This window comes from Anguilla rostrata, chromosome 3 (genome assembly GCF_018555375.3).
Source record: "Anguilla rostrata isolate EN2019 chromosome 3, ASM1855537v3, whole genome shotgun sequence".
In the NCBI taxonomy this organism is placed as follows: Eukaryota; Metazoa; Chordata; class Actinopteri; order Anguilliformes; family Anguillidae; genus Anguilla; species Anguilla rostrata.
Window position 1 is genome coordinate 59,504,373 of NC_057935.1, and position 25,579 is coordinate 59,529,951.

At 43.9% G+C, this 25,579-nt stretch overlaps 2 protein-coding genes across 4 annotated transcripts in view; one reads left to right on the top strand and one right to left on the bottom strand.

Moving 5' to 3' along the window:
• Positions 1 to 25,263, top strand: zbtb4 (zinc finger and BTB domain containing 4). 3 transcript variants are annotated; one of them, XM_064328833.1, is made up of 4 exons: positions 1 to 139; positions 9,991 to 10,111; positions 11,221 to 11,396; positions 16,540 to 25,263. In XM_064328833.1, exon 4 carries the CDS (start codon positions 16,556 to 16,558, stop codon positions 21,797 to 21,799), a length of 5,244 nt encoding a protein of 1,747 aa, XP_064184903.1. In that variant the 5' UTR covers positions 1 to 139; positions 9,991 to 10,111; positions 11,221 to 11,396; positions 16,540 to 16,555; the 3' UTR covers positions 21,800 to 25,263. The 3 variants fall into 3 exon arrangements, with proteins under 3 accessions (XP_064184903.1, XP_064184902.1, XP_064184901.1); XM_064328832.1 differs by lacking the exon at positions 11,221 to 11,396; XM_064328831.1 differs by lacking the exons at positions 1 to 139; positions 9,991 to 10,111; positions 11,221 to 11,396 and adding an exon at positions 11,858 to 12,353.
• Positions 1 to 25,579, bottom strand: part of hdlbpb (high density lipoprotein binding protein b) — a 118,169-nt gene that overhangs the window by 15,498 nt on the left and 77,092 nt on the right. The window lies entirely within an intron of this gene.

The window sequence follows — 25,579 nt, forward strand, 5'->3', positions numbered from 1 at the left end:
GAGGGAGGGCTAGAGAGAGAGACTACCAGAAAGAGAACCAGGAGCAGAGCATGCACAGCACAGGGGAGAGAGAAGGGACTCCATTTTGGCAAGGAGATTCTGGATCCCTCTTAAAATATCCTCCTCTTTGCAGCAGAAGGTAAGAGTCAGAGGAAAGAGTGCAGCAGAGTGAGGAATTCTGTTGTTTTTGTGCTGTGTTTTTCTTTGGTGCCCAGTTATGGATGCACCTGTGGTGAAGGCCTGTATATTAGAACCAGCCTGTGTTTGTTTGTGTGTGTGTGTGTGTTTGTTTGTGTGTGGTTTGACCTGTCATATTGGGCCTGACTAACTGAGGGTGGATGTGTGTCCCAGACTCAGCACTGACTGTATTTGGAGGGCAAACAGTACTCAGTGTGAGAAAGGACGATGTGTCTTGTGTGATTACGTAGTGTAAAAGCTAAGATTGGTGTGGAGGTGGAGCCGCAGAGTTCTTATCAGGATTAGCATTTTTGGTGGAAAAGCCTGATGTATCTTTTAACAGGAACTAACCGCCTACTCCTGCTCAGATTCTAGCTCCCCCTTTTGCTTCCTTGTTTGTATTTGTGACCCTTCACTTCTGACCTCTACTCCCAAGGTCCCCATGTAATTCACCCAATTCAACTACTCAGATTAGGATTTCCACACGTTTTCATAGGCTTTAGCATGTTTAGCATATGTGACTTCCTCGCAAAAGCTACAAAACTGGCACTGTGGAATGGGTTCATGGGTCATTGTTAAAACCATTTGGGTCCTGGTGCATCTTTCCGAAATACAAGCATAACAGGACCTACGGGGTCAGAGATTTTTTCACAATCTTTAACCCCATATGTGATCTCATATGCCTGGTCCTCTTGCATAAATGCACTAACAGTGGAATAACAGCCTGATCACATGATGCTTAGTGCGTCATGTGTGAGGAGTTACATAAATGTGTTGTTATCATGTGATCAGGCTGTTATTCCTCTGTTTAAAGTAGAATTTAGAGGCCTAACTGCAGGAGGAACGTCTTGCAAAGGGGTTAAACCAGAAAGCAAGTGACATTAAAAAATACAATAACAAATTACCTAGGATGGGTAAACAATCATGACTCATTGTTCCTTGTGTTGAGATGTCTCTCCACAGTAATTTGAAGTCACTAGTTTGGTCAGTGGTATGAAAGTGTAAACAATTAGCTACCGTTAGCTAATTAGGGAGTTGGACGAAAGCTTTCAAGGCTTATAGTGTTCATGTGAAATTATTTTTTTATTTGATGGAAACTGTGGGGATGCGATCCTCCCAGATATTGTATCCAGTTAAAGCACTAGCCCTTGGGGTAGTAACACCTTGTGTTCCAGAACTGAATCTTGACCATACTCGTAATGACTATAGTCAGGAGTCTGTCCAAGGAGAGCGTGCTTTATAGTGCAAAAACTATTACTGATCGATCAGGCACAATAGTCCGGCTGTGCCAGCTGTACATGAAGTGTAATCCAATGCAATGACTGCGCAGCTCTGCTGGTGTATGACAGAGTGAAAAGAAGCAGCTGGTAGTACGCAGTTCCGAGGCCACACTCCCTCGAATAGACGGATGATGTTTCCGTGAGGGGCGAGCATACAAATATGACTAGTCCTTTGCATATAGGCCTTCTTGGAAATTTTTTTGAAGGGATGGTAACAGATGTTTTAAAAAAATGCTAACGTGATCTTCATCAGTGGAGCCTTATGAGAGCATAATTGGTTCTCCTGTAGTAGAAATGTGAAAACGTGAGAATTCAGAACAATTAATGTGTTATGCGCATTGAACAATTATATTGTAATAAATGAGAGGAATTGTTCTGAAGAGTTTGGGCATATTTATGAAAGAGATCAAGGGTATGAAAGAACACTTGAGTTGAAAGGAATCCCAGAATCCCCAGGGAGGGAGGGGAACATCCTGTTCCTGTGGTGTTTGTTTTGATGATGTCGCTGTGCTGTACTTCACTGCAGGAAGCTGTTTCTCAAGAGCTGGGAACTACAGGGGTTTGTGTTTTTTTTCCTGAACTGTTTTCTAATTTTCTCTTTGATAAGGAATAAAATATCGGTTTTGTCCAAGCTACTCCCCCAACTACCTTCCTTTTTGGAACCCAGTAAATAAGAATATAAGAAATGTACCCTCTCATCTTCTAACTGCCATGTATTAATCAATTCCAGAAATGACGGTAAGGAATTAGGGCTACAACAGGTGTGTTCATGAAGTGCAAATGGATACACAAACTTGCAGCTGTTTCGCACAGCTGTTTCAACACAGTTGGTCATGTCTGTGTTGCACAGATGTTGCACAGGTGTTGCACAGTTTCTGGCCAGGATGCAACTGACTTGGCAGCGGCAATCTTGTAATATGAATTTTGAAGGAAATGTACACTGAAGAATCTACACTTACCTTAACTTTTGAGATTATGTGCTATGCAGGCAGAGCAGTAAACAGCTGATAACCCACCGGCTGGGGAAATGAGCATAGGTGTGCACATAGCATCTTATTCAGAGGTCCTGCATACAGGATACACACCATTTTTTTATTTTAAACATTGGAGATGTAATGCATTTGAAATATTGTTGTATTAAATGTTGTATTGGAATTAAATGTTGTATTGGAATGGCTGTTGGAATTACCTGTATATTATCTTTATTTTTTATTTGACAAATTATTTATCCAGGACGATTGCACAGAATAAATTTACATGAAGTACAACAAGCAGGCATAAAATTGAAAAACCAAAATAGAAATATAGCTGCAAGCAGCGATTCCTGGGGTCCAAGCAGCATCAGCAACAGTTGGCAAATACAGAGACATGATGATGGTGGGCACCGACTTTTCCACCTTAGATTGTGGACCATGCCATCAACTTAGGGGCCTGTCTGATACTGCTGTGAATTTTTGAATATTCATATTTGGATCTCTATAGCACCATCATGTGGTTGGATTGAGCTAAGCCTTTGGGGCTGGAGTCTTGATCCTACTATCAATGCCCATGCCAAGTGTCATAACTTTATGTGAAATCGTTGTGGAAATATAAGCTTTTTTGTGATAAGCCACACCCACTGCAAATTCATTGGATCATTATTCGGCTGCATTTTAACATAACCACTTGAAAAGTAACCTGTATATATGTGAGATGAGGCAAAATCCAAACATTTCATACCAATCGGTCAATTTCAGTTGAAGGTGAAACATTTTAGGTGTTTTCAGATAATAAAAAATGGCAGAAAATCAGTATGTTGGTCTTATGGTTCTTTAAGGCAGATTCGTTCTTTGTCAGGTGTGACACCTATTGATATTGATTTTAAATCTCCAGGTCAGACAGTTCAGGAGTTACGTTTAATAACTACAATTGAAAGTGACTATTGTAGTGCCACCATGTGGCGAACCAGCACCAAATTTGGTACTGCATTGTTGGGTGCCACCCTCAGGCTTAACCCCGTTTTTATAAAAATCACCCAAGCAGCTAAGGAAGAACTTAGACATGTCTTAGAAGAATAACTGCAATACAAAATGTCAGCCAATTCAAGATGGTGGCAACCTATAGAGTACATATCTATGTTCCTAATGAGGGTTCTTGTCATTTTAGCAAGTTTGAAAGCATGAGAACTATGGTATTTATTAGAAGCTTTGAAAATGTTTTATTTTTGGATCTCTATAGCCCCACCATGAGTTTGAATTGGGCAAAAGCTTTATGGCTGCTTCTCAATAACTGGTAATGCACATACCAAGTTTCATAACTTTGTGTCAAATTGTTTTGGAATTTTGTGACCCTAGGGCAAATTAACCAAAATAGAATGTATGAGGGGTTGGTATTTTTTGGTAGTAATGCAATAATAGGTAGCTAACACAACTGGCAACTGAATAAATAAGTATGACGTGTTTTAATTTCACAATGCACCAGAAAAAAATGAATCAATCAAGCCTATACTTGAAGTTACATGAATCAGTACGAACAACTACACATCATTACAATTCATAGACCTCAAAATAGTACATTGGGGAATAGATTGGCCAGATAAATCTGATGATACTGCGTGACAGTAAGGAGGGGGGAGGCCTTGAGAAAGCCAATGTGTAAAGATATAAAGATATGTCATAGAGATTTGGCTTTATTTGGGCTTGGGGGTGTCCAATGGCAACAGAAAGCACATTCTATCTCTTTCTAGTCAGTGGTAAGGAAAGGGGGCTTTTGCTGAGTTTTTGAGGATGCTGTGGATGACAGGAGAAGGCAGGGCATGGGCATAAGGGCATATGAGGTATTTAAGGTGGGCTAGGCATTACATTACATTACATTACATTTATTTGGAAGATGCTTTTATCCAAAGCGACGTACAAAATTTCATATCAAAGGTCCGATAAGGTACAATACTCATTTTGTATAGTTATTCATAGCCAAGAACGTATAAAGTCCAGTTCACACAGTGAACATTATTCTGACCTAACCTATGCTAAGTCAAACTAGGGGGCAGTACAAGCTACAACATCAGGACAATAATACAAAGTACAATAAGTGCTGGAATGGAGGTACATGTAACATGAGTGGCATGAAAGAGGAGAATGTGCGATGATCCACAGAGTGGTGATAGTTAGTCCAGGTTAAGTCTGAAGAGATGCATCTACAGACCACGGTGGAAGATGGGCAATGAGGGAGTGGTTCGTAGAGGGACAGGGAGTTTGTTCCACCACTGGGGAGCTAAGGGTGGAGAAGCTCTGTGATACGGTTGAGCGAGAACCCTTTACCCGGATGGGAGAGGGTGCAGGGCGCCCTGCTGCCACAGAGCGGAGTGGTCGAACAGGCGTATAGAATTGAATCATGTCCTGTAAGTAGATGGGGGCTGTCCTGTTGGCTGCAGTGTAGGCAAGGGTCAGGACTTTGAACCTGGATCAGAAGCCAGACTGGTGAGGGTCTAGCAGGTCTAGGCCTTTTCAGCCTGATGCTAGGTGCTATGTCTTGAGGTGCAAGTGAACAGGAACATAACCAACAGTGAAAACTTTCTTGGCAAGTACAACAGATCATGTTTTTGAAATGCTGTGAGTTCTTTTGTGTTACTCTGCTTCTTTCCGGCAAACTATTGTAGGTAGTTTGCCGGAAAGAAAGTCACTAGATAGTGTGTGTTCTATATCTTGGCTTAAAGGGATATTTCACTTTGGTATAAGTAATTCTGGGGAGCTTACCCCATTGTATTTGCATAGTATGAATACTAGCAACATCAGCTGTCCCTGCTGACTGTTAACCGCATCTTCATTCCTTGGTTGTCAGGCTTCCAATTCTCTTCTATTCATTTTCGAGACCTCGCCGAAATTAATAGATTTAAAGCACAAACTAACTATGCAGGATAATAGAATGATATAAAGCAGTACTGGTGTCAAAAGGTCTCTGTTTTTTTGAGCTGATAAGCTGTTTTCAGGTTTAGGTTAACTATTAGTAGAGGATCTATTTCCAAATTGACTACCGTGTAGAAATATAGCAAGTCATTACTTTAAATGCACGCACCCATGTGAGTATGTTATCATGTGCAAGAATACTTAGAATCACTTAGTTAAAATAAAACCATTTTTGGATCTTCTTTTTCTTTTATAAGGCAAGTAAACATCATAAAAACATTATATATTTCTTTACCATTTGACATTAGAATGCTTCTATCAACCTATTATCCACCGTAGTTAGTTTGCTCTTTAAAACTTAATTTTGGCAAGGTCTCAAAATTAAATGGGAGTGAATTGGGAGCTGTACAACCAGGAGGACCAGCGATAATGTTAACAGTCAACAAGGACAACTAATGTTGCTAATATTCGCGCTATGCAAATACAATGGGGAAGATCCCCAAAATTATTTGTGTTATACCAAAGTGAAATATCCCTATAACCTGTGAGCAGTGTCACTGAGCGATGTTACAAATCATCTCTATAGTATGACTATTTGGAATATATGGCACACCATAGACCACTTTAGTTCTGAACATACTGCATTTGTTTATTAAGAATTAAAATGTATTTTAAAAACAAATGTCACTCCATATGACAATATATATTAAATACAGTTACAGTATAAATATTGGTATTGGGTCCCAATATTTTTGTCCAATAAACCAATAAATACATATAAATGTGATGGACCACGTAACTTGCTAATGAAGCCCACCCATAGTCTACATGGATGTCATCTTTAATGACGGTTGAAGTCCAGTCTTTTGGCAATTCCTTGACTCAAAGGTTGGTGAAGCACCTTATATGAATATGCATGAGAAGTTTGGAATGGTCTGGAACTGTTGATTAATGCAAAGCTAAGGTATATGGATCTCTAGACCTGTCCAAATGCAAAGAGCAGAGCAAACGGAAGAAGAGAAGGAGACCCAATTGTCTCCTCATTGTAGAGCACTGTTGCTTCTTCCTGGAAAAATCTGGGTGCTAAATTAATTGCGCTTGATTCCAACTCCTGTTGCAATCGGCTTAGTATTAATCTGTGCTCCTCTGACCGAGCCAAGTCTGGCCTGAGCAGCGCCATAGAGTCCTCCTCCCCTCCCCTGAGTGCTGCCCCCGTCTCTGTTTGTCTGCACCCCCCCCCCCTGTGTCCCTCTACCTCTCTGTCCTGCCCCGCCCCCCCACCCCCACCCCCACAGCTGCCGTCACCACCATACGCAGGCCACTCGGATCTCCCTCTGTCCGACCGCCTCCCTCTCTCTCCTTGAGTCTGCCACTCTCTTTAATTCAAGCTTTTTTCTCTTTTCTTTTCTCTCCCGTCCGTTGTTGTGTTTCCCCCTGGCACGCTGCCACTGTCTCTGACCATCTGCCTCTCCCTCGTTCGTTCTCTTTATCTCTCTCCTGATGTCAGCGCTATTATTTTTTTCTTTCTCTTTTCTTTTCACTGGGGAGTGATTTCATTTAGAAGCTCCCTCTGTCCTTCTTCCTCCCTTTCCCTCTGTCCCTATCCCTTCCCTTCTCTCCCTCGTTGTCTTGCTTTCTGGCTCATCCCACTTTCTTTCCCCTCCCCTCTCTCTGATTCTCTCTCTTTCCCTCTCCCTTTCTCTCTGTCTCTCTCTGTTTCTGTCAGGTTCAAATTCAAGTAGGCTCTATTTAAAGAGGCGTGACGGGAGAGCTGGGGTGTTGACAATGCATTTAAAGACACAGAAGAGAAACAGGAAATATGACATACGCAGAAAATGGCACCATAAAATATCTACGTAAAACTACGCACGTTTCATCCTGTCCTATTATAGCACAGGACTTTCTTTCTTCACTGCTTACCATGAGAAAAACAACCCTAGGCCTTATCAGACAATTATAGCCCCCTGCACAGCTCCCTGCCTGTTCTACCCCCCCATACAGTCACCACAGCATCACTACCACCACCACTCTGAACCCCCCCCCCCCCCAGAATGGAACAGAAACACAACAGGGTGCTCATACATATCTGTGCTCCCACTCCCACCCCCCCCCCCCCCCTTCTCGGTAGAGCATGGAGCATGCCTGAGTAGCTGCTGGGAGATGAAGAAGCTAATTAATTTGATTTAGCCGTTCTTTCCCTGGCAGCGGAAAAATGCCCCCCCCCCCTCCCCCGATCAGGCACCCCTCCCCGCTGATTTTCCACCCATCCCTTCCAGTCTCTCTTGGCGGCTCGCGCTCTTTTTTCCCTCCTGTCCCAGTCCTTCCTCTTTTCCCTGCTGTCTACACTTTGGGCCTGGCTTCGGCTTCTTTAAAATATCATTTCTTGATTGGTTCCCATTTGCCTGTCCCCTCTCTCACTATCTCTTTAAAAACGTTCCTAGACGGCCCTTGTCCTCTCACAGGCAACAAGCTGTCAAAGACACAGCGTAATAGTCCAGTTTACACCTCCCTAGCTCCAGCCGCGTGAATGTGTGGCACACTCAATACGTGACATGACTTGGACTCAGACTCAAATGCTGGCAACATCCCTATTCAGAATTAGTTTGTGCTCATTTCTTGCTGCTTCAAAATTGAGGCCGTATAGGGCAGCATGGCCTACTGTTTAGAGAACCAGGATTATAACCAAAGGGTTCCTGGTCTAAAATCCGAAATGGGATTGGCTACTTATGCTGCAAAATGTGTAACTGATTCCCTTTACTAAATATCCCAGTTGTATCAGTGGATAAACATGTGTACAATAGCTATGGCGGTGGATAAGCGTGTCAGCTAAACAAAAATAATAGTGTTTTCACAGCGTTGTTTACATACATTACATTAAAGAAATATTCACATAAATTTCCTGAAAAACATCTGGTGTACTCAAAACATTTAGCATATGACAATGCTATCAAAAACGTGTTAGCATTTATCAGCATCAAACATTAGTAGCAAAACAAGAGAAAGCATTATTCACGGAAATGAACAACACTTTCATATAAATGTATCTTTCAGTTGTCAGAAAATTTATTTCGGAACCAGAAAATTGCTTTTAGTCAGCTATGATTAGATGCAACAATAGAAAAAAAAATCAGTTTTATTGCAAACAATTTCTGTTTTTGAATTTTGTGTAGAGCCATTCCCAAGGAGGGAGGGTATCAGGATTGTCTTATTCTACAAGAGAGTCTACTTTTGCCTATCAAAGTCCAGTTTTAAGTATTAGCAATATACTGTCCTACTTTTCATTTTTAATGTCTAAATCTAAATTTCATTTTTAATGTCATTGAAATTAAAGTTAACCTTGACTTCCATAAATTAAGTAAATAGAATTTACAGGGATTTGACATTAAATTTCTTTAAATTGCATTTCCTTTCATTCAAATTCAAATTTTATATCCTGTCCCCTATCTCAATACAATTTTAAGAATTTAATTGATTTCGTATTTGTCAGCAATTCTGAATTTTGTTCAGAATTGACCCAACTATGTTGCAATATAGTACAGTTCAATGCGGTTCAGGATGTTGCTGTAACAAAATGGGCTGAAATTTTGATGTTCAGGATTGGGAGAAAATTATTGGATGTTTATGTTATGATTATTTGTGTTTTCCACAAATAATCATCATTCTATCATACAACACAATGAACCAAAAGTAATATTAATGTACATCCATGACCAATTAACATTTTTTCCCATGTGAACACAAGACACTTCAAAATGAAAAGTGTACTAACCCTGGAACTGTGAAGCCTGTTGGGGAATGTGTGATATGGAACTCATATTTAAGCAAGTAAAATGCACTTGTATTTTTCAAAAATAGTTCTGAATTTTCATGCTTGAACTTTTGCTTCTGAACATTGTGTCAGTTACAGTTTGTAAACAATTGAGAAAAACTGTACAAGAACAATAACCTTCCTGTGAAATTCAATGTTGTAGTGTAGAAAAAAATTGTTTTGAAGTGGTACGAAACAAAGAAGCAATAATAATTTGTGTTTTCTGTCTTGCCCAAGGTGGCTTGTAGACTTAATGGTGCCCTATTAACAGTGAATGTGGTAAAAAAAAAATGTTTTTTCCACTCCTTTTTTCTCCCTAATTTAGAATTGCTAGTTGTGCTTCTTGAGTCACTGCAGGCCCACCTGTATCTACAAGAGCAGCACTATGTTCAAGAGCTTGTTACTATTTTCCACACTACAGCCCACACATTATTACAGGTGAATTAATAACAGTAATTTAAGAAAACCTGGCCAGCTTGAACCCATCTTACAGTAGCCCTGGCAGGACTTGCCCCATTATGTGCTGGTGCTGCAGATTCCTCTCCTTATTGTTGGGGCATTGCTCAAAGTTGCCATCACTAAGCTGTGGGATGCCGTTTGTGCTTAGGGCAAGTGCCTGTACTGACTGAGTCCCGTTTTGGGTTGATTGATTGATGTTCATTTTTGTATGCATGTCTGTGCATGTGTATTCATATGTGAAAGGTGTATGCGTGTATTTGTGTGCATATGTGTGGGCATCCATGTTTGCTAGTATGCACATGTGTGTGAATGTGTATGTATGTATTTATGTAGGCATGTGCATGTGTGATTTATGGTTTGAGGTTTCTCTGTCTCCGTGTAGGGCTGTGTTTTGGATGCAGTGAAGGAAGGCCGGTCTGGCATCTGTATGGGGCAGTTCTCTCTCTTATCCCTCTCCAAGACCATCCAATTCCTTGCTGTGAGAGCCCCCGCCATACCACCAGGTCAGACTGTCTCCTGATGTCTTTTTTTAATATACCAATGGCCTGTGATTACACCCTGCCATGCACGGGTTGTGGGTTCATTTGTCTGATGTTGTGAGGGGATATCACATTATCTAAGCTTCAATACATTGTATAATTTGTTTGCAAATTCCTTATGTTGAGGAACTGTCAATATGTACAAACCAAAGAATGAAGAGTGATATTGGTTTAGTCAACTGGGGCACACAAAATATATGATCAGTAGTTGTTTTTGTATTTTACATATTTGTGTGTTCTGTGAAAAACTCTGGTCACTCACTTGTCTATCCTTCTTGTATTGTTTTTAATCCTTAATGACTTAATATCGCTATGTATGTCCTCAATTTTAGTAATGGAAGTATGATAATGAGCTTGCTAGATATCCACGTGTGTCATGTTCAGTATGGGTACTTCAAGTACACAAGGATAAAGCTAGCTGTAAGTACCCTTGCATGCTTGCTCACCCTCTCTCTCTCTCTCTCATACATACTTGTATGTATGTATATATGTGTGTGTGTGTGTGTGTATATATATATATGTATATATGTACTGTTTATGCATATATATATATATATATATATACATAAATACATATATATATATTTATATATACTGTTTATGTTTGTGTGTATACGTATGTGTGTGTATGCAGTATATGCACTTGCACACGCATGCACACACACACACAAAGTTCCCCCCTGCTAAAAAAAAATGAAAGAGCGGATCAGTGGGGAAAAAAAGCGACAAAGTTCTTGCAAAAGCCGGAGAGGTCATAGGAACAACACCCAATCCAAACGCTGTTTCCATGGAGACAAGTGCGCTGGTATACAAAGGGAAAGGGCAGGAGGGAGGGGGTTGTGGGAGATGGGGGGTGGGGGTGGGGGGAACTGCAGAAACGCAAAAGAGAATCAAGGGAAGTGTGAGGGAGGAAAGGTTCCAGAAAATTCCAATGCCCCTTCTCATTACCGTATGTTGCCTTCTTTTTTCCTTGTCCCTTTCCCATAGTGCCCTTCTCTTCTTTGCCTACTCCATGTCTTCCTTCTTTCTTTGCTTCATATCCACTTTTTCTGCCCCGGGTCTTTCTTCCCTAGATGGGAGGCACACCCCCTTGTGCGTAGCACTGCTGTCTGGGCAGATATGTGAGATTGTAGCTTGCACTGGAGGAGACTCAACCCGAGCGCGACTTTATGTGCGAGTTGAAGGTGGGGTTGGACAGAGACAAGAGAAACAGGTGCTGCCCTGCCTCTCAAATATGAACACTGCACAGGTGAATATTGTCAGCTGCATGTACATTCATATTCATATTCAGAAGTGAATTGAAATATTGAAAAATGTAGGTTAGTTGCACTTGACCACTCTGGCACTTGCCATAAACTGTCACTCTCTTCACGGAAGCAGTAGAAAAAAATGAAAATTGAGACCAGCGTGCATCTCTGCCCTTTTCTCCCACTCTTTGATCTCTCTCGTTCAGCAACTTCGCGCATTTAGGGAACCGAGCATCTATTCCAACTATTGTCTGTCCTCCCTCCTCTCTCTCTCCTCGTCTCCCCCCTCTCTGCCCAGTCTTTTTTGTTGGCATGGCTCCTGTTTGTTTTCAGCCATTTTGGGGACTGGCAGTGCTCATAACAAACTGCTTAAATGGCGTCCTCTCGCTCTCCCCCCCCCCCCCCCCCCCGTCTTTCTCTCCCTATCTATCTATCTATCTCTGAGCTTTGTGTATATAAAGTAATGTGTATGTATATGTGTGTGCGTGTGTGTGTGTGTGAGAAAGCGAGAGAGAGAGAGAGAGAGAGAGAGAGAGAGAGAGACAGAGAGGAAGAACAACACTTCCAAATAAAAAGAGGATTGGAATCAGAGGAGGAGGGGTGCGGGGAAGGAAAAAGAATTTGGGGGGTACAAAAAAAGAATTCACTCACTGGAAAAAGCAAAAACACCAAGAATCATGTGTCCGAGGCAAAACTGAAGCGAGAGAGAGGGAGCAAGAGGGAGCGAGAGGGAGAGAGCGAGAGGGAGGGAGAGAGAGAGCGAGAGCCGTTCCTGCCCTCTGTCTTTACACACTGCTGCCTGTGTGTGCGCCATCTCTCTCTGCACTCACACACACATACACACACACCGCACACGCACACACACACACAGAACGAGGAAGAGGGAGTGAGAGAGAGCGAGAGAGAGAGAGAGGAGAGAGAACACATCGCAGCAGAGATGCAGCAGGAGGTTTTCCGAGGTACGTTGTCGTCTTGTTGTGTGCTTACCTACCAGAGAAAGAGAGGGAGGAGAAGAATCTTAGACCGATTCATTTCTCTCTTTTTCTTTTTTTGCCTGTTTTTTCAATCGCTCCATTGTTATTGTTGTTTTTGTCTTGTAAGGAAGGGGGAAAGCGAAGTGTTTTTTTCCGTTAGTGCGTGTCTGTATGTGTGCGCACGCATGTGTGTGTGCGGTTAATGAGGGCCCTCCTCTCCCTCATCCTCCTCTCCCTCATCCTCCTCTGTCTCACTCGCACACCACGCAGTGCTTTTTTCAGGAGCGAGATGACTCGTCTAGTGATTGCGATGTAAAAAGCAGAAACTTCCAATATTAAGAACTCTGCGTAGGTTAAAACTGCTCCGGATCGCACCTCAGGAGTGGGCTAAGAGGGCGTCAAAGAAGATTTTAAAAAAGGAGGCTGTCTTTGTATTTTGGAAGCCTTCCCTCGTTGCGATGGTTTGATTTCCATCGATTTGTTAAAATAATAACAAAGAGAGTTCAGTGTAACATGTACATACATGCTTCCCGAAGGGTGCATATGCTAGGTAGAGTATTCTGCTCCTGGTTCTCCCTTCTACTACTCATTTGCCTTGTCATAAGAATGACTACTTTCTCTTTTCACCTTTTAGTTTTTTTGGAAAGGAGCTTGTTGCAAAAACTAGGAGGGTACATTGACGTCATAGTCCTGCTGTTATTTCCTTGCCCCCCCCTTCCCAAAACAAGAAAAAAAAGTAGGTCTGCCAAATATTTCCACATTCCTCTTCGTCAAGGCTCCTCTAGCCAGCTTTTATTCTCATTGTATAAGGGAAAACTGTCTCATAAAAGCATAGAGCACTGGGTCAGAGGTCAGGAGACAATGAGCACAGTTGCTCAATGCTATCAAATATTTTTGATCACCAGTTTCCAGTCTTTGATTGTGCACAGGTTGTTCTGCAACACCAGCAACATGGAGGAAACCATGCAGTTGCATGTACATTCAATTTTCATTCTGCACTGTTGCATTGCTTCAAACATTTTTGTACCATCGTGACAATTATCACTTCACTCGTTTGACCCGGGCACCAAGAGTCATTGTAAAATTCAAGATGAAAGTGGACATTTATGTCAGTCCTGTGTGTTTGTCAGCTTGATGAACACTTTGGTGGTCTGTGTTGTGGAACCAAGGAATCTACACGCTAAAAGATTTAAATGATTTGGTGAACTGACATTAATCTTGTATGGCATTTCTTGCCCTCATGCATTTGTTCATCATACCCTTTCATGTACTGCCCATGATTCAGTTGTTGTGACAGAATTATGGGAATTATTTGTTGGGTTGAACTCTGGGAGACCATGTAAAAGTACGCCATTTTACATGGATGGACTCAGCAGAGCGTGGAGTGGCATGCAAAATCAACACGGTACCACAGTTTATTCTCAGGAAAATGGTTTGGGCATGCTGTGTAAGATCTTAAAGACAAGGAAACCATGAAATCTGTACAAGGAAGAGTTGTGTTTGAAGTAAGCCTCCCCCCACCACCCCACATCCCCCCTTCCCTCCCCTCAATTCTCAGCTGGCTGGCTCGGTGATGTTTTTTGGCCGGAGGTTGTCCAGAGTTCAGGCTCTAAAGACAGGCCCCTCTTCACAGTCCAACTGCTGCCCTGACAGGCCGGGCCCCTGCAGTGACCAGCACAGAGACAGGCAAAACTCATACTTTCCCATTTCCATCTCCACTCCCTTCAGCTGATTACCCTGCACAAATCTATCATGTTCTCTCATCTCAAGTGTGTCCACACGCACTTGATGACTAATATTTAGTCACCAACGCACAACATTGTTGGTGTACATAGTGCAGTGTGGTACCCTTTTTTAAGTGTTAATAACTGAATTTTAGTTACCATTTTCTTTGATGTGCTGAACTAATACTTTCATACTGCCCTTCATTCATTAGGTATTATGCTTACATGTTATATATGAGTGTGTGAACGTGTGTGTGTACGCGTGTGTGTACTTGTTGATTCAGGGCTTCGCAGGCTGGCCTTAGGCAAAAAAGATATACTATACCAAACAGTTGCAACACAGATATTAAGAACAGTAAATAATGATGTTTTCACATGCGTACGTTTAGTTTAGGAAAGTAACTGAAATGTATAGCCTGACAGTACAGGCCTTTTATAATTTCCTGAACAAAGAGTCTGATATTGGCGGAAACGTAAAGATTTGTATTTGGCTTCAGTTGCGTTATGTAGGCTAAGCCAATGGACTGATCTGTGATCACGGAATTTTGAGCGTTTGGGGCCCTGGTCATTCTGAGCTTATGCTGGTAGCCCACAGTGCTCTAGTGTTGCTTGTGAACAGGGCTCAGTTTGCAGAAAGAGGCGGAGCTGTGCCGTGCCGGCCTCTGTAGGTTCAGGGCTGGATTGGCAGGGCTCACAGGGTCAGACTGAGCGTGTGTGAGGGGGAGGGGAGAGCGAGGCACCCCTGTCACGCTTGGCCAGTCTGTTGTGCAGGACCTGTTTGTGGAGAGGCACTACGTGCGTCAGAGGGAGACGGAGAGAAAAACTGAGGGGGAGGTGGGCTAGCTTTGTCATCCACTGCAAATCAGAGAAAATGCTGTATAAAACTGGGAGTTTTTGAACCTCAAAACTCATCCGGTTCCGTACTAGTTTGTGTGCTTGTGTCTGAATATAAATAGAGTTTCCTGGATACCATTCTGTCAGTTCCTGCCCATTTGTTTGTCTGTTTATCAGAGTGGCCGTGTAAAACTCAGTTATCGGTATATCAGTACGTATAGTGTCCATAAGTCTTTTGTGTCTGTGTTTGCAGTGTTTATATACTACATTGGTCTGAGTAGTCTTCTAATCCATCAGTGCTGTTTGTGTATCAGTGTTGATGTGTGTCCGTTTGTCCATCAGTGTGACAGTGAACTATGCTAGTTCTTTTTTCCAGTGTCCCTCAGTCTCTCTCTCTCTCCCTCCTCTTCTCTCTGCAATAACAGTGCTGACCTAGTTTCTGTCTGTTCAGGGCTGCTTGTGGAATTTTACAGAGGCCTGCCTGCTGCTTGGGCCGACGGGGCAGAAATGCAGGCGGAAAAGCATGACAGAGGATTTTTCTTCTGTCGCATCATTATGGTCCAACCGCTATTCTCCCTCATAGACTTGCTGCATATGCGTCACAGAAAAAATTAAATACCCTAACACTGCATATTAGAGGTTCTTCTTCTAATATGAATCTTAAAAAGAAATGAAATGCATTTCCGCCATCTTGGCTGAATTAAAATTGCAAAGTGGGAGTGGTGTGCCTGTCTTCCCTAGCTAGGCTGCGACAAATCAGGCCGGATACAGAAAGCGGAAAAAACAACCCCCCTCCCCAAAAGGTTAGTCTTGTGCCCCAGCCAGAGGATGCGAGCGATTGCCCAAGGCAGCAAGCTGCTTGCGATGGAAATTGGCCTTTTTTTCTTCCTGTTTGGAGTGGGCCTATTTTAGGTTCTCCTGGCTATGTATAAGTCAGCACTCTATTTCAGGAAATCTTGATTAAATCTGAATGGCTTTCAATTAGGGAATGTGAAGGGAATGTCGTGGCATAGTGGAGCTCACCTCCAAAATGCCGTTCAAAGTCTTGCCGGGCTGAAACCAAAATCTGTTCTGCTGTAAATGGTGCCCCTCAACCTCTGCCCCCCTGCCCGCCACACATTTTTTTACATGGCATTAAAGCTAACCCTTACACAGTTCATTAGGTTTTATTTTGTTATATATTTCTGTCCATGTGCAGTCATTCTATTTTTGTAAATATGCGGCTGCAAATAAATTCTGAAGCTACTTTTCCAATCATGAGGAAGTAATGTACAAGCATTTAAGTAGAGCAACTGCGGCTAACATCTGTACACTCATTAACCAGTGAACTTATACTACCAAAAAGGTAACCTACCTTCTTGGCTGTTATTTCTTCTGATTTTTGAAGTTTGTTTTGGTTTTTACTTTCTCCTAACCTGGAGCAATAGATCTAACCTACAGATTCATTCAACAGATGCCTGTACGTATAACAGAGATGTAACAAGACTGCTCCAGTATATTGGCCGGTTACTTACCTGTTGGCCAGATTTAGCAGTTACCAGCAAAAATATGTATATTTTCCAATGAATATGCATATGTGTGTGATGAATTATGTCTGTTCTGTTTCTTTGCAGGTTTTGGGGCGCGGTCATGGTGTCCCAGGCAGAGGTCTGGGACCCCTTCCATGCAGGCACACTCCTCTCGCAGTTGAACGAGCAGCGGCTGGCTGGCCCTGCACCCTTCTGTGACATCACACTTATCGCCTCTGACGACGCCAAATTCCGTGCACATCAGAGTATCTTGGCCGCATCTAGTCCCTACTTCCGTGAGCTGCTGTCCTCTCCACCTCCAGCTCCTTCACTTTCCCCTTCAAAATCTGCTCTCCCTAGGAAGGACAGGGTGCTGGAATTGCCCCAGCTTCAATCTAGAGTGCTGTCTGACCTGCTGGAATACATCTACACCTCCCGTGTTCCCCAGCACAGTTCAAAGGGGACACAGCAGCTCTCTGAGGCAGGCCGAAGCCTGGGCGTGCCTTTTTTGGCTGGCCTTGAGGAGAAAGATTTGAGTCTTTTCAAAAGCAAGATCGGGCAGGATAAAACTGACAGAATGGAAGGAACAGACAAAGTTGGCATTGCCAAGAGCTCAAAAACATATTTCTCTGTTCCCCTCAGTGTGCCTTTCCCTGACCTCTCAGCACAAAATCACGCCCCCACTTCCCACTCCCCATCCTCTTCTGCGTGCATAACAGACCCAAAGGAGACTTCATGGAAGTTAGCCACTAAGGTAGATAAGAAAATACAGCATATGCCTGGCCATTCACCAACCTCCTCAGCCTCCCCCATTGACCTAACTGCACCTACCAAGAAAGATCCCCCATCCGCATCCCCCTCCTCAGTGACCGGCACTGTTCCACAGTTTATGAACCTCCCACTGTTGCCTGCTCACAGGACAGGACTGGTTTTTCCAGCAGGGGGGAAGTGTGACAGCTTCCCTGCAGGCATGGACTCTGAGTGCTCCACCACAGAGACAGCACAGATCCTGTTCAACCTGAGCACCATGGCCTTCCAGGGCCAGGGGGCACTAGAGCCAGACAGAATTGATCGTGGTTCAGGAGTCAAGCAGGGGAGAACAGAAAGCCCATCAACAGGACCAAGCCTGACCCAACCTAACCCTCTTCCTCTTCCTCTCACTCCCCCACCACCCAAGGACTCCTTATCTGTGTCCTCAGAGCCTGAACTCCTATGTGGGGTCTGCCACCGCCTCTTCAGCTCTGCCTCTTCCCTCACTGTCCACATGCGGCTTCATCGTGGGGGGCGAGCTCTCAGCTGTCGGCACTGTGGCAAAGCCTTCATTCACAACAAGAGACTGCAATCCCATGAGGCTGTCTGTAGACATGCTTCACCTGCCCTGCATGCCCCCACCAAGCAGGAACCACAAGAGGACATTGAGGAGAGTGATCAAGGAGGAGGACAAGAGGGGCAGCCAGAGCAAGGTCGCATTGGACCTGGGCGACCCTTGAAGAAAGGACGCCCTTTCCTGGGACGACACCACCGCCCCTTCCCTCGAGCTGATCTGCTGGCTGAGGAGGACCACTTTGTAAAGGTGGTGGATGGACACATAATTTACTTCTGCACTGTGTGTGAGCGCTCCTACATGACACTCTCTAGCCTCAAGCGTCACTCCAATGTGCACTCCTGGCGTCGCAAGTACCCTTGCCACTTCTGTGATAAGGTCTTTGCCCTTGCAGAATACCGTACAAAGCATGAGGTCTGGCACACAGGTGAACGGCGTTACCAATGCATCTTCTGCTGGGAGGCATTTGCCACCTATTACAACCTCAAAACTCACCAGAAGGCCTTTCATGGTATCAGCCCTGGCCTCATCTCCAGTGAGAAGACAGCTAATGGTGGCTACAAGCAGAAGGTCAATGCCCTCAAGCTATACCGGCTGCTACCAATGCGCTCCCAGAAACGACCCTACAAGACATATAGTCAGTCCCTTACAGAAAGTCTGCTGTTGCCTCCAGAATCTGCAAAGCCCTTGTCCTTACCCTTGGACTGTAGTTTGCCTACACCCTTGGGTCCCAGTCAGCTACAGTCACTCATCAATGACAGCCATCCCACAGATTTACTTGCTGACCCCAGTAAGTTCACCTTTGGAGTTAACTCAGACAGCATAGGTCTGGGGGAACCCTCAAAACTCACAGATGCTAAGTTAGAGGGGCACTTGAGGATAACTAAGGAAGAGGTAACTGATGAAGAGCAGGCAGGCAGTAGTGGGGGTGGTATCCTACCGGGCAGCAGGAATATACAACTATCAAGGGACTACTGCGGCTCAAAGGCTCCCGTCTCTTCCGTCATCACCTATGGACATCCTAAACCTTCGGTCATCAAGCATGGTACCGCTATCTCCTCCTCTGTCATTGTCCACAGCAACCAAATCTCCTCTGGGGGCGACAGAAACTTCCTAAACTCAAATTCAACCTCTGGAAACAGTCAACTACCCTCTAAAGCAGCCCATCGACCCATGAAAAAGCAGGTACTGAAGAACTATGTCCAGTCTCAGAAAGAGGGGGAGGGAGTATCCACTGCAGAGGAAGAGGGGGACAAGGAGGTAGTGGCAGGGGAAGAAAAGAGTAAACCTCAGAAGGGCCGCAGAGCCCACAACAAGGGAGTGACCTACACAGCAAAGCCAGCCTGCGTAGCAGGGGTGGCAGAGATCAGGGGTTCTGCGCCACTTTGCCAGATCACTGTGCGGATTGGGGAGGAGGCTATTGTTAAGCGGAGCATCTCTGAGACAGACCTTATGAGAGACAAGAGTCTATCACCAAGCAAAGCCAAAAAGACTGATGCCAGCTCACAAGACCCAACAGAACACTACCACACCCATGCCCACCACCACCGTCACAGACATCGTTTGCACCGCAGTGCCAGTGAGCAGGAAGAGGGGGAGCCTGAGAGGAAGAGCCCCAAAGCGCCCAAGATAGCTAAAGTCCGGGAATACTATTTCCGTCAGGAGGTTAGAGAGGAGGAAAGTGACCAGGATGCAGAGGACAACCTGTGGCGGCCTTACTATTCCTACAAACCCAAGCGAAAATCCTTGCATGTACAAAAAGTGAAGAAGTCTACCTGGCAGCGTCACCTGCGTTATAAGCGTTCCTTGAGGTTAATAAGAAGGACAGAGAGGCTCACGGACCACAGCATTAAGGAGGGGGAGGAAGATGAGGAAGAAGAGGAGGAAGTAGAGGAAGAACTAGTAAAAAAAGAGGGAACAGAAAGGCATGAAGAATCTTCAAACACTAATTCAGGTCTCTCAGTAGACAAACAGCAACAGGACATTGCAGAGGAAAATGAATCACAGAGTAGGATACGCCCCACTAAGTCACTCACAGAAGCCAATTGCACAAGTAGACAAGAGCATCACCAAACAATGAAGAGGGCATCTGAGTGTGGGACCTGTGGGCGCTGGTTTTCCACTGCCCGAAAGCGGGACAAGCATGAGTTAACACACCTACTGGAGTTTGTGTGCCTGAAGTGTCGTGAGTCATTCTCCTCCCAGGCCCAGCTGGATGAGCACCAGAGAACCCAGCATGTCCAAGTTGACCACATTTCCTCCCTGTCACAAAATCAACCAGTTGACACAGATGTGGACATGGTGATGGAGACCGAAGTGGAGAAGGCTGTACCTGGAAAAGGTAGTCCCGGTCGTGTTGGTCGGAGACCCTCTGTGAGACACATCTGTCCCCACTGTGGTAAAGTGTGCAAAACAGCTGCTGCGCTGGGTCGTCATACTAAACGGCATGAGGTTGACAGCCCCTCTGTAGATGGAGAGCATGAATGTGGGGCTATAGCCCCCGTCATAGAGGCACTGTCTACAGCATCAGCAGAGCCATCATCAAGCATAGAGTCAAAGGCTAAAAATGATCATGCTCAGGCTATCCCAGTCATCAATTATCCCAAGGTGGCCCCTCTGCCTTTTGATAACATTGAGTCTCAAGATCCTAACTTCTCACGTGAAGGCAAAGCAGAACCCCAGACACTCGGGCCCTTTGGTGATTCAGAGCACAAAGACAAAGGACCTACTTCTGCCAGCAACGCCAGTCCGCAGTACAATGAGCTTCCTCAAACCAGCCCCAGCTCAAGACTTGACAGACTTGAAGCCTCATCGACCAGCCTTCATAGTGTCCTGGTTTTGAGCAGAAAAGACATCCTTGACCCAACTTGTTCCTATAAAATCTCCAGAGAAAGAAGTGCAGAGGGTCAGATCAACTGTAAAAGCAGCCCAGTACAAATGGAAGAAGTAAAAGACACTTCTGTGTGTGGGACTATGCGATTGCATGGAAGAGCCAATGTAGAAATAGCAGGGCCCTTGACCAGCGGAGGTGAGGATTCACAGCGTGGAGTAACTGCCGATTCAAAGACTGAGGGCACACCCAGTCGGGTGCCTATGAGGCTCCCAGCTGAACTGGAGGAGCCCCGGGTTGCTCAGAACCTCAGGTTACCAGCTATATCCAGAAGCTCAAACACTGTCCATGCACAGGATCTAACAGTGGCTTCTATAATAAGGGAGCGGGAGCTGAGTCACTCTGCCAAAGGGAAGGTAAAGGTCCAGAAAGAGCAGCAGAGAGACAGGGAGACAACTCTCCTAGTGCCTAAGCAGGAGGTAGAGACTCCAGCACCATCTCCAGAGTACTCCATCATACATAGCCCTGCAAGCACTGTTTCACAGAGACACTCCAAATCACCCCATCGTTCCCCAAATGCCTCTGACCTGTTGGCACGGGCACATCTGGAGGCACCTTCTTCACTGCATAGCAGCCGGGGCTCTGAGAGACAGGGACTTCATCTACCATCATGCTCCTCTGGGGTGAATGAGAATGCCTCTACTAACACATTGCTTCATTCCAGGCTGCCTCAATCGGAGACTGAACCTGATGAGGCCCCCTCATCAGCAACTACAGGCTCTTGTGGCGAGGCTAAGTACCCAGTCCAGGAGTTTCCTTTGCCTCTTATCATGCCTGGGGGTTGCCGCTCCAGTAAGAAACATGAAGACAACATCCTTGTGTCCTATCCAACCAACCCTCTTCCTTTTGGACCACTGGGAAAGATGGGTGCCAATGGGGACTTATCAAAGCTACCCTTCTATCCTGACCCTTACCACCTGCTGTATAGCCCACAGCTGCTCGCCTACCCCTACAACCTGGCTGCTCTGCCCATGGCTCTGAACATGATGGCCCCAGAGGAAAAGGTGGAACCACTGCCCTTCCTGCCAGCTCTCTTCAACTATGCTGCTGGCCCATATGCAGGCATGGTGCCACACCATGTAATGGCCAACCCAAGCCACTACAGCAACAGCAGTGGCAACAACAAGAAGCGGGACAGCACCAACCCATAGGAGGAGACACAGCAGTGGAATATTTAAAATGATGGGCGGGCTTTTGAGGGAGGTGTCTTTGCTCCATGGTGACTGAATGCACTTGAACAATCCCTGCCTCTCTTTTGTAAAGTTAAGTAGTGATAAGACCTAGTCAACTTTAGAGGAGGGGTAAAGGGTGGAGGGGTTTGGAGGGGGAATTCAAAGGGGGAGGATGTAGGACAAACAAAGAAAGACACCCCTCTCCCTCCCCTATCCAGCTAGCACTTCCAGTACACCTCTCTCCTTTTATTCTTTCTTTCTGTAGTAGTACTAGAGCTCGATTAACTGTCTTTCAGAATTGTTATAATAATAATATCTATAATATAACAATAATAACAGCTAACAGGGTGTGTGTTTTGCAAAAATTAGTTCAGTCTGCTTCCCTTTATAGTGACCGCAAAAGAAAAAAACAAAAACAAAAAAAAAACAGACTGGTTATGTTTTAGAAAAGGGATGAGTCTGAAAGGCCATCACTCTACGTAGTGGAGTTAAGAGTGTAACTTGACTGTCAGTGTGTGAATGTGGGGGTGTGCATGTACATATGTGTGTGGTTGAATTAACTTGTGCGTATGTGTATGCATGTGTATGCGCACACTTGTGCGTGTGTCTTAGCACGCATGTTCACATACACATTCATATATGTGCGTATTACAGATTCATACTTGTGCAAGCACTTGAGTATGTACATGTAGATACATGCATTTGTGTGCACATAAGTGCTTGCTCTAGTGTTTGATTGTGTGTGTCTTTGTGTGTGTGTGTGTGTGTGTGTGTGTTTGTGTGTGTGTATGTGCGTGCGTGCAAGCCCATCTGCTGAAGTAATGACCCATTCCAGGGAGATCTGTGGTCTGACCATCATTCCTGTGCTATGGTCAAGTTGTTGTATGTCAGTGTGTAGAAATATTAGATCCACAGTCCACCCTGCAAATTATGAAGTAGCAATCCCAGAAGCTAGATGGCTGGAACAGGTTATGTAATAGCAAGAAAGGTAACCCACCATTAAGTGCAAAGTTTGAAAGTTTGTGATACCTCTACTAACAGAGAACACAGTGGCCAGGTAGCATAAAGCCAGTTTGAGGGTCTCCTTTAGTTTTTTATGTTTTAGAGTTTGCACAAAGCGGCTTGACATGCTAAAGTTAAACATTGTTCATAACAGTGGACACACCGTCATTAACAGAATGAAGCTTATATGACACTTTATGTGAAACTGGCCACTGGGCAAGAACTGTAGAACAGATGCCAGGTCATGTACTTCCAATTCTCCTATTACTCATCTCATCTCTTCCAGTAATTTTTAAAAAATCAGTCAAACTAATCTTTAGTGGCCTTTTTCTTTTGTCCCCAGTGTCCCCAAAGACACACTCCATTTGCTTGGCTGAGAATGAGAGTATAAGGGTCTACTGAGAGTGGGGAGCAAGGGAGAAAGAGATGGAAACACAGTGACGTCTGTGTTATCCCAGTAGAGTCACATGGAGGGAAAGTGCAGCCAGGTTTGTATCTTTAATGGAGCTTTTTCAGCAGCAACAAAAACCCTCCTGGATATTCATGAGAAGGGGGAGTTTGTGTGAGCAACTTTGTACATTGATACATGCTGGACAGGCACTGTAGCAGTCAGAGATTGTCCAGTATTTTTGGTCCTTCCAGCTCTTTATGTTTCCTCCTGTGTCTGCTGTGTTCAAATTGAGGGGATGATGTCATCAAAATTAGACCTGGTCCCTAGCTGGAAAAAAGGCCGGGCATAACGTCCGCTGCAACGGAGAACCCCACATACCCCTTGTGGCTTTACTGTTACGTGTATCTCTGCATTTTTATTTGTTTGTTTGTTTGTTTTTTATATGATGTTCTGTTCGTTTTACATTTCCCCCTTTTGCCAGACAGAAGAGGGTTCTGCAAAAAAGGGTTTTGAGTACACAGAAACATGAATGTAATTTAGTCACGTGTTGAACGAAGTTGAAAACAAAACAAAAGGTAGATGGATTATTTTTTACTGACTTGAATAATGACAGATGAAACAGTCACAGCCACTCCATGTTTAAGTCTGGTATATATACTGTAGTCAATAGGAAACATTTCAAGAAACTTGGGTTCTGTAATCACAAAGCATGAGCAGCACTTGCCTCCTTACAGTATCAACTCCAATGTCTCGCACTTGCTCCTGTCAGTCTGTTCTTTTCCCCCCGTCTCTGTTTATTTTCTGTTCTACTCATCTCCTGTTTTCTCCCATTATGTTCCAAAATATTAAACCAAAAAGAGCAGCTGCCACAGTTTTCCTCAGTCAGTATGGGAGCTGTCCAACCTTGCCCCCCTCCCCATGTCCCAGCACTTTACACCCTGCCTTTGAAGTTTGTACGTCCGAAAGTGTGTGAAGAAACCGCAACACTGTTAGTTTCCGGAGGGCACCGAGCACAGCGTGACAAACTGCAGGAGCTCATATGGCACCACTTGGGTGTGGTTACAAGCCTTTTGTGTTGAGAAAAAAGGAAAACCAAAATAAATCTGCCTAAGCACTATATATCCAGGGTGTAATGCTAACTAACGTTTTCAATTATGCTCCAGTCAAATCTCCTGCCTCTTTTTTGTGAGTAAACCAATAAGGTGAAATATAGCCTAGACTTGTTGCAATCATACTGCAACATCTTGAGCGCATTTTTGATCAGGGTCTTAAAAAGTTATTAAACAGACATACCCCTGCACACAAAAACTAGTTTGAAGTGGCAGCTATTGATGTCTCCTAACCCAGTGATATGTCACTGTGACAATTTGGTCGCCTATGAAATATAACAACCCTAGAGCAGGTATTCATATATTCCACTGGTATGGAAAGTTCTTGGGGTTCAATAAGTTAATTCCAGTGTTTTTCTTAATTCCATAAAATATGATCCCTTAGAGAAAGCCTGAAAACCAGCAACGATAGGAAAATATTGGTATGCTGAAGGAATTACAGCTGAGTTTTCAGACATAAATGTTCATGTCAATTTTAGAGTATTATATCTATATAATTCTTTATTTTGGTATTGGTGAGGAACAAGAATGATTCAAATCTTCCCCCCTTTCATTGAATGAATTAGGGATTTTTCAGATTATGTGATTGGCAATGGAGCTGGAGAAATAGACAGTGGCTAGATGTGTTGACATTTATTGATATTCACTGTTGAAGTCATGTGCCTACTGTCTGGTAATGCTTAATTTTCTGAGTAATAATGTATAATTGTTTGAACAGCCCACAGAGTTATGGATGGCTTTTAAAGCATTGTGAGGTTGTAATGTTCATTGACCACCTCCTAACTTAATCTGATACAAAGGCTTGTAGCCACAGATTGCCCCATATACCCCAAATGTTTCATTTCTCCATCATTTTTCTTTCTCTGTATTGATTCTCCTTTTCCCCCACTCTCTCTTCTTGCAACAATCAAAACAAATAAAGTATTAACCTGACAACCCAACATATTTTGTGCCTCTTTTTACTCAATAAATTAGATATGTTGTATATAAATGTTTTCGCAGTACTGTAGGAATATTCATTGTGACAGTGTATGGAGGTGACATTTTGAAAATGTTATTTCTGTATTGTGGGGTACCTCTGTTTTGTACCGCAAAACATGCTGGTAGTCATACATGAACATAGTCATTGCAAATGTATAACAGTTTCAATTTATAATTTACTATATTCGCAATTCGCCATTTGTACCTATGGTATAGTCATGATTTAATGAGTAGAGGCACTGCTCTTAAAATGAAATTAGTGCAACAATACTTGTA

What these genes read in the sequence shown, in the direction of transcription:
- zbtb4 (XM_064328833.1), top strand. Translation starts at nt 16,556, where the DNA reads ATGGTGTCCCAGGCAGAGGTCTGGGACCCCTTCCATGCAGGCACACTC.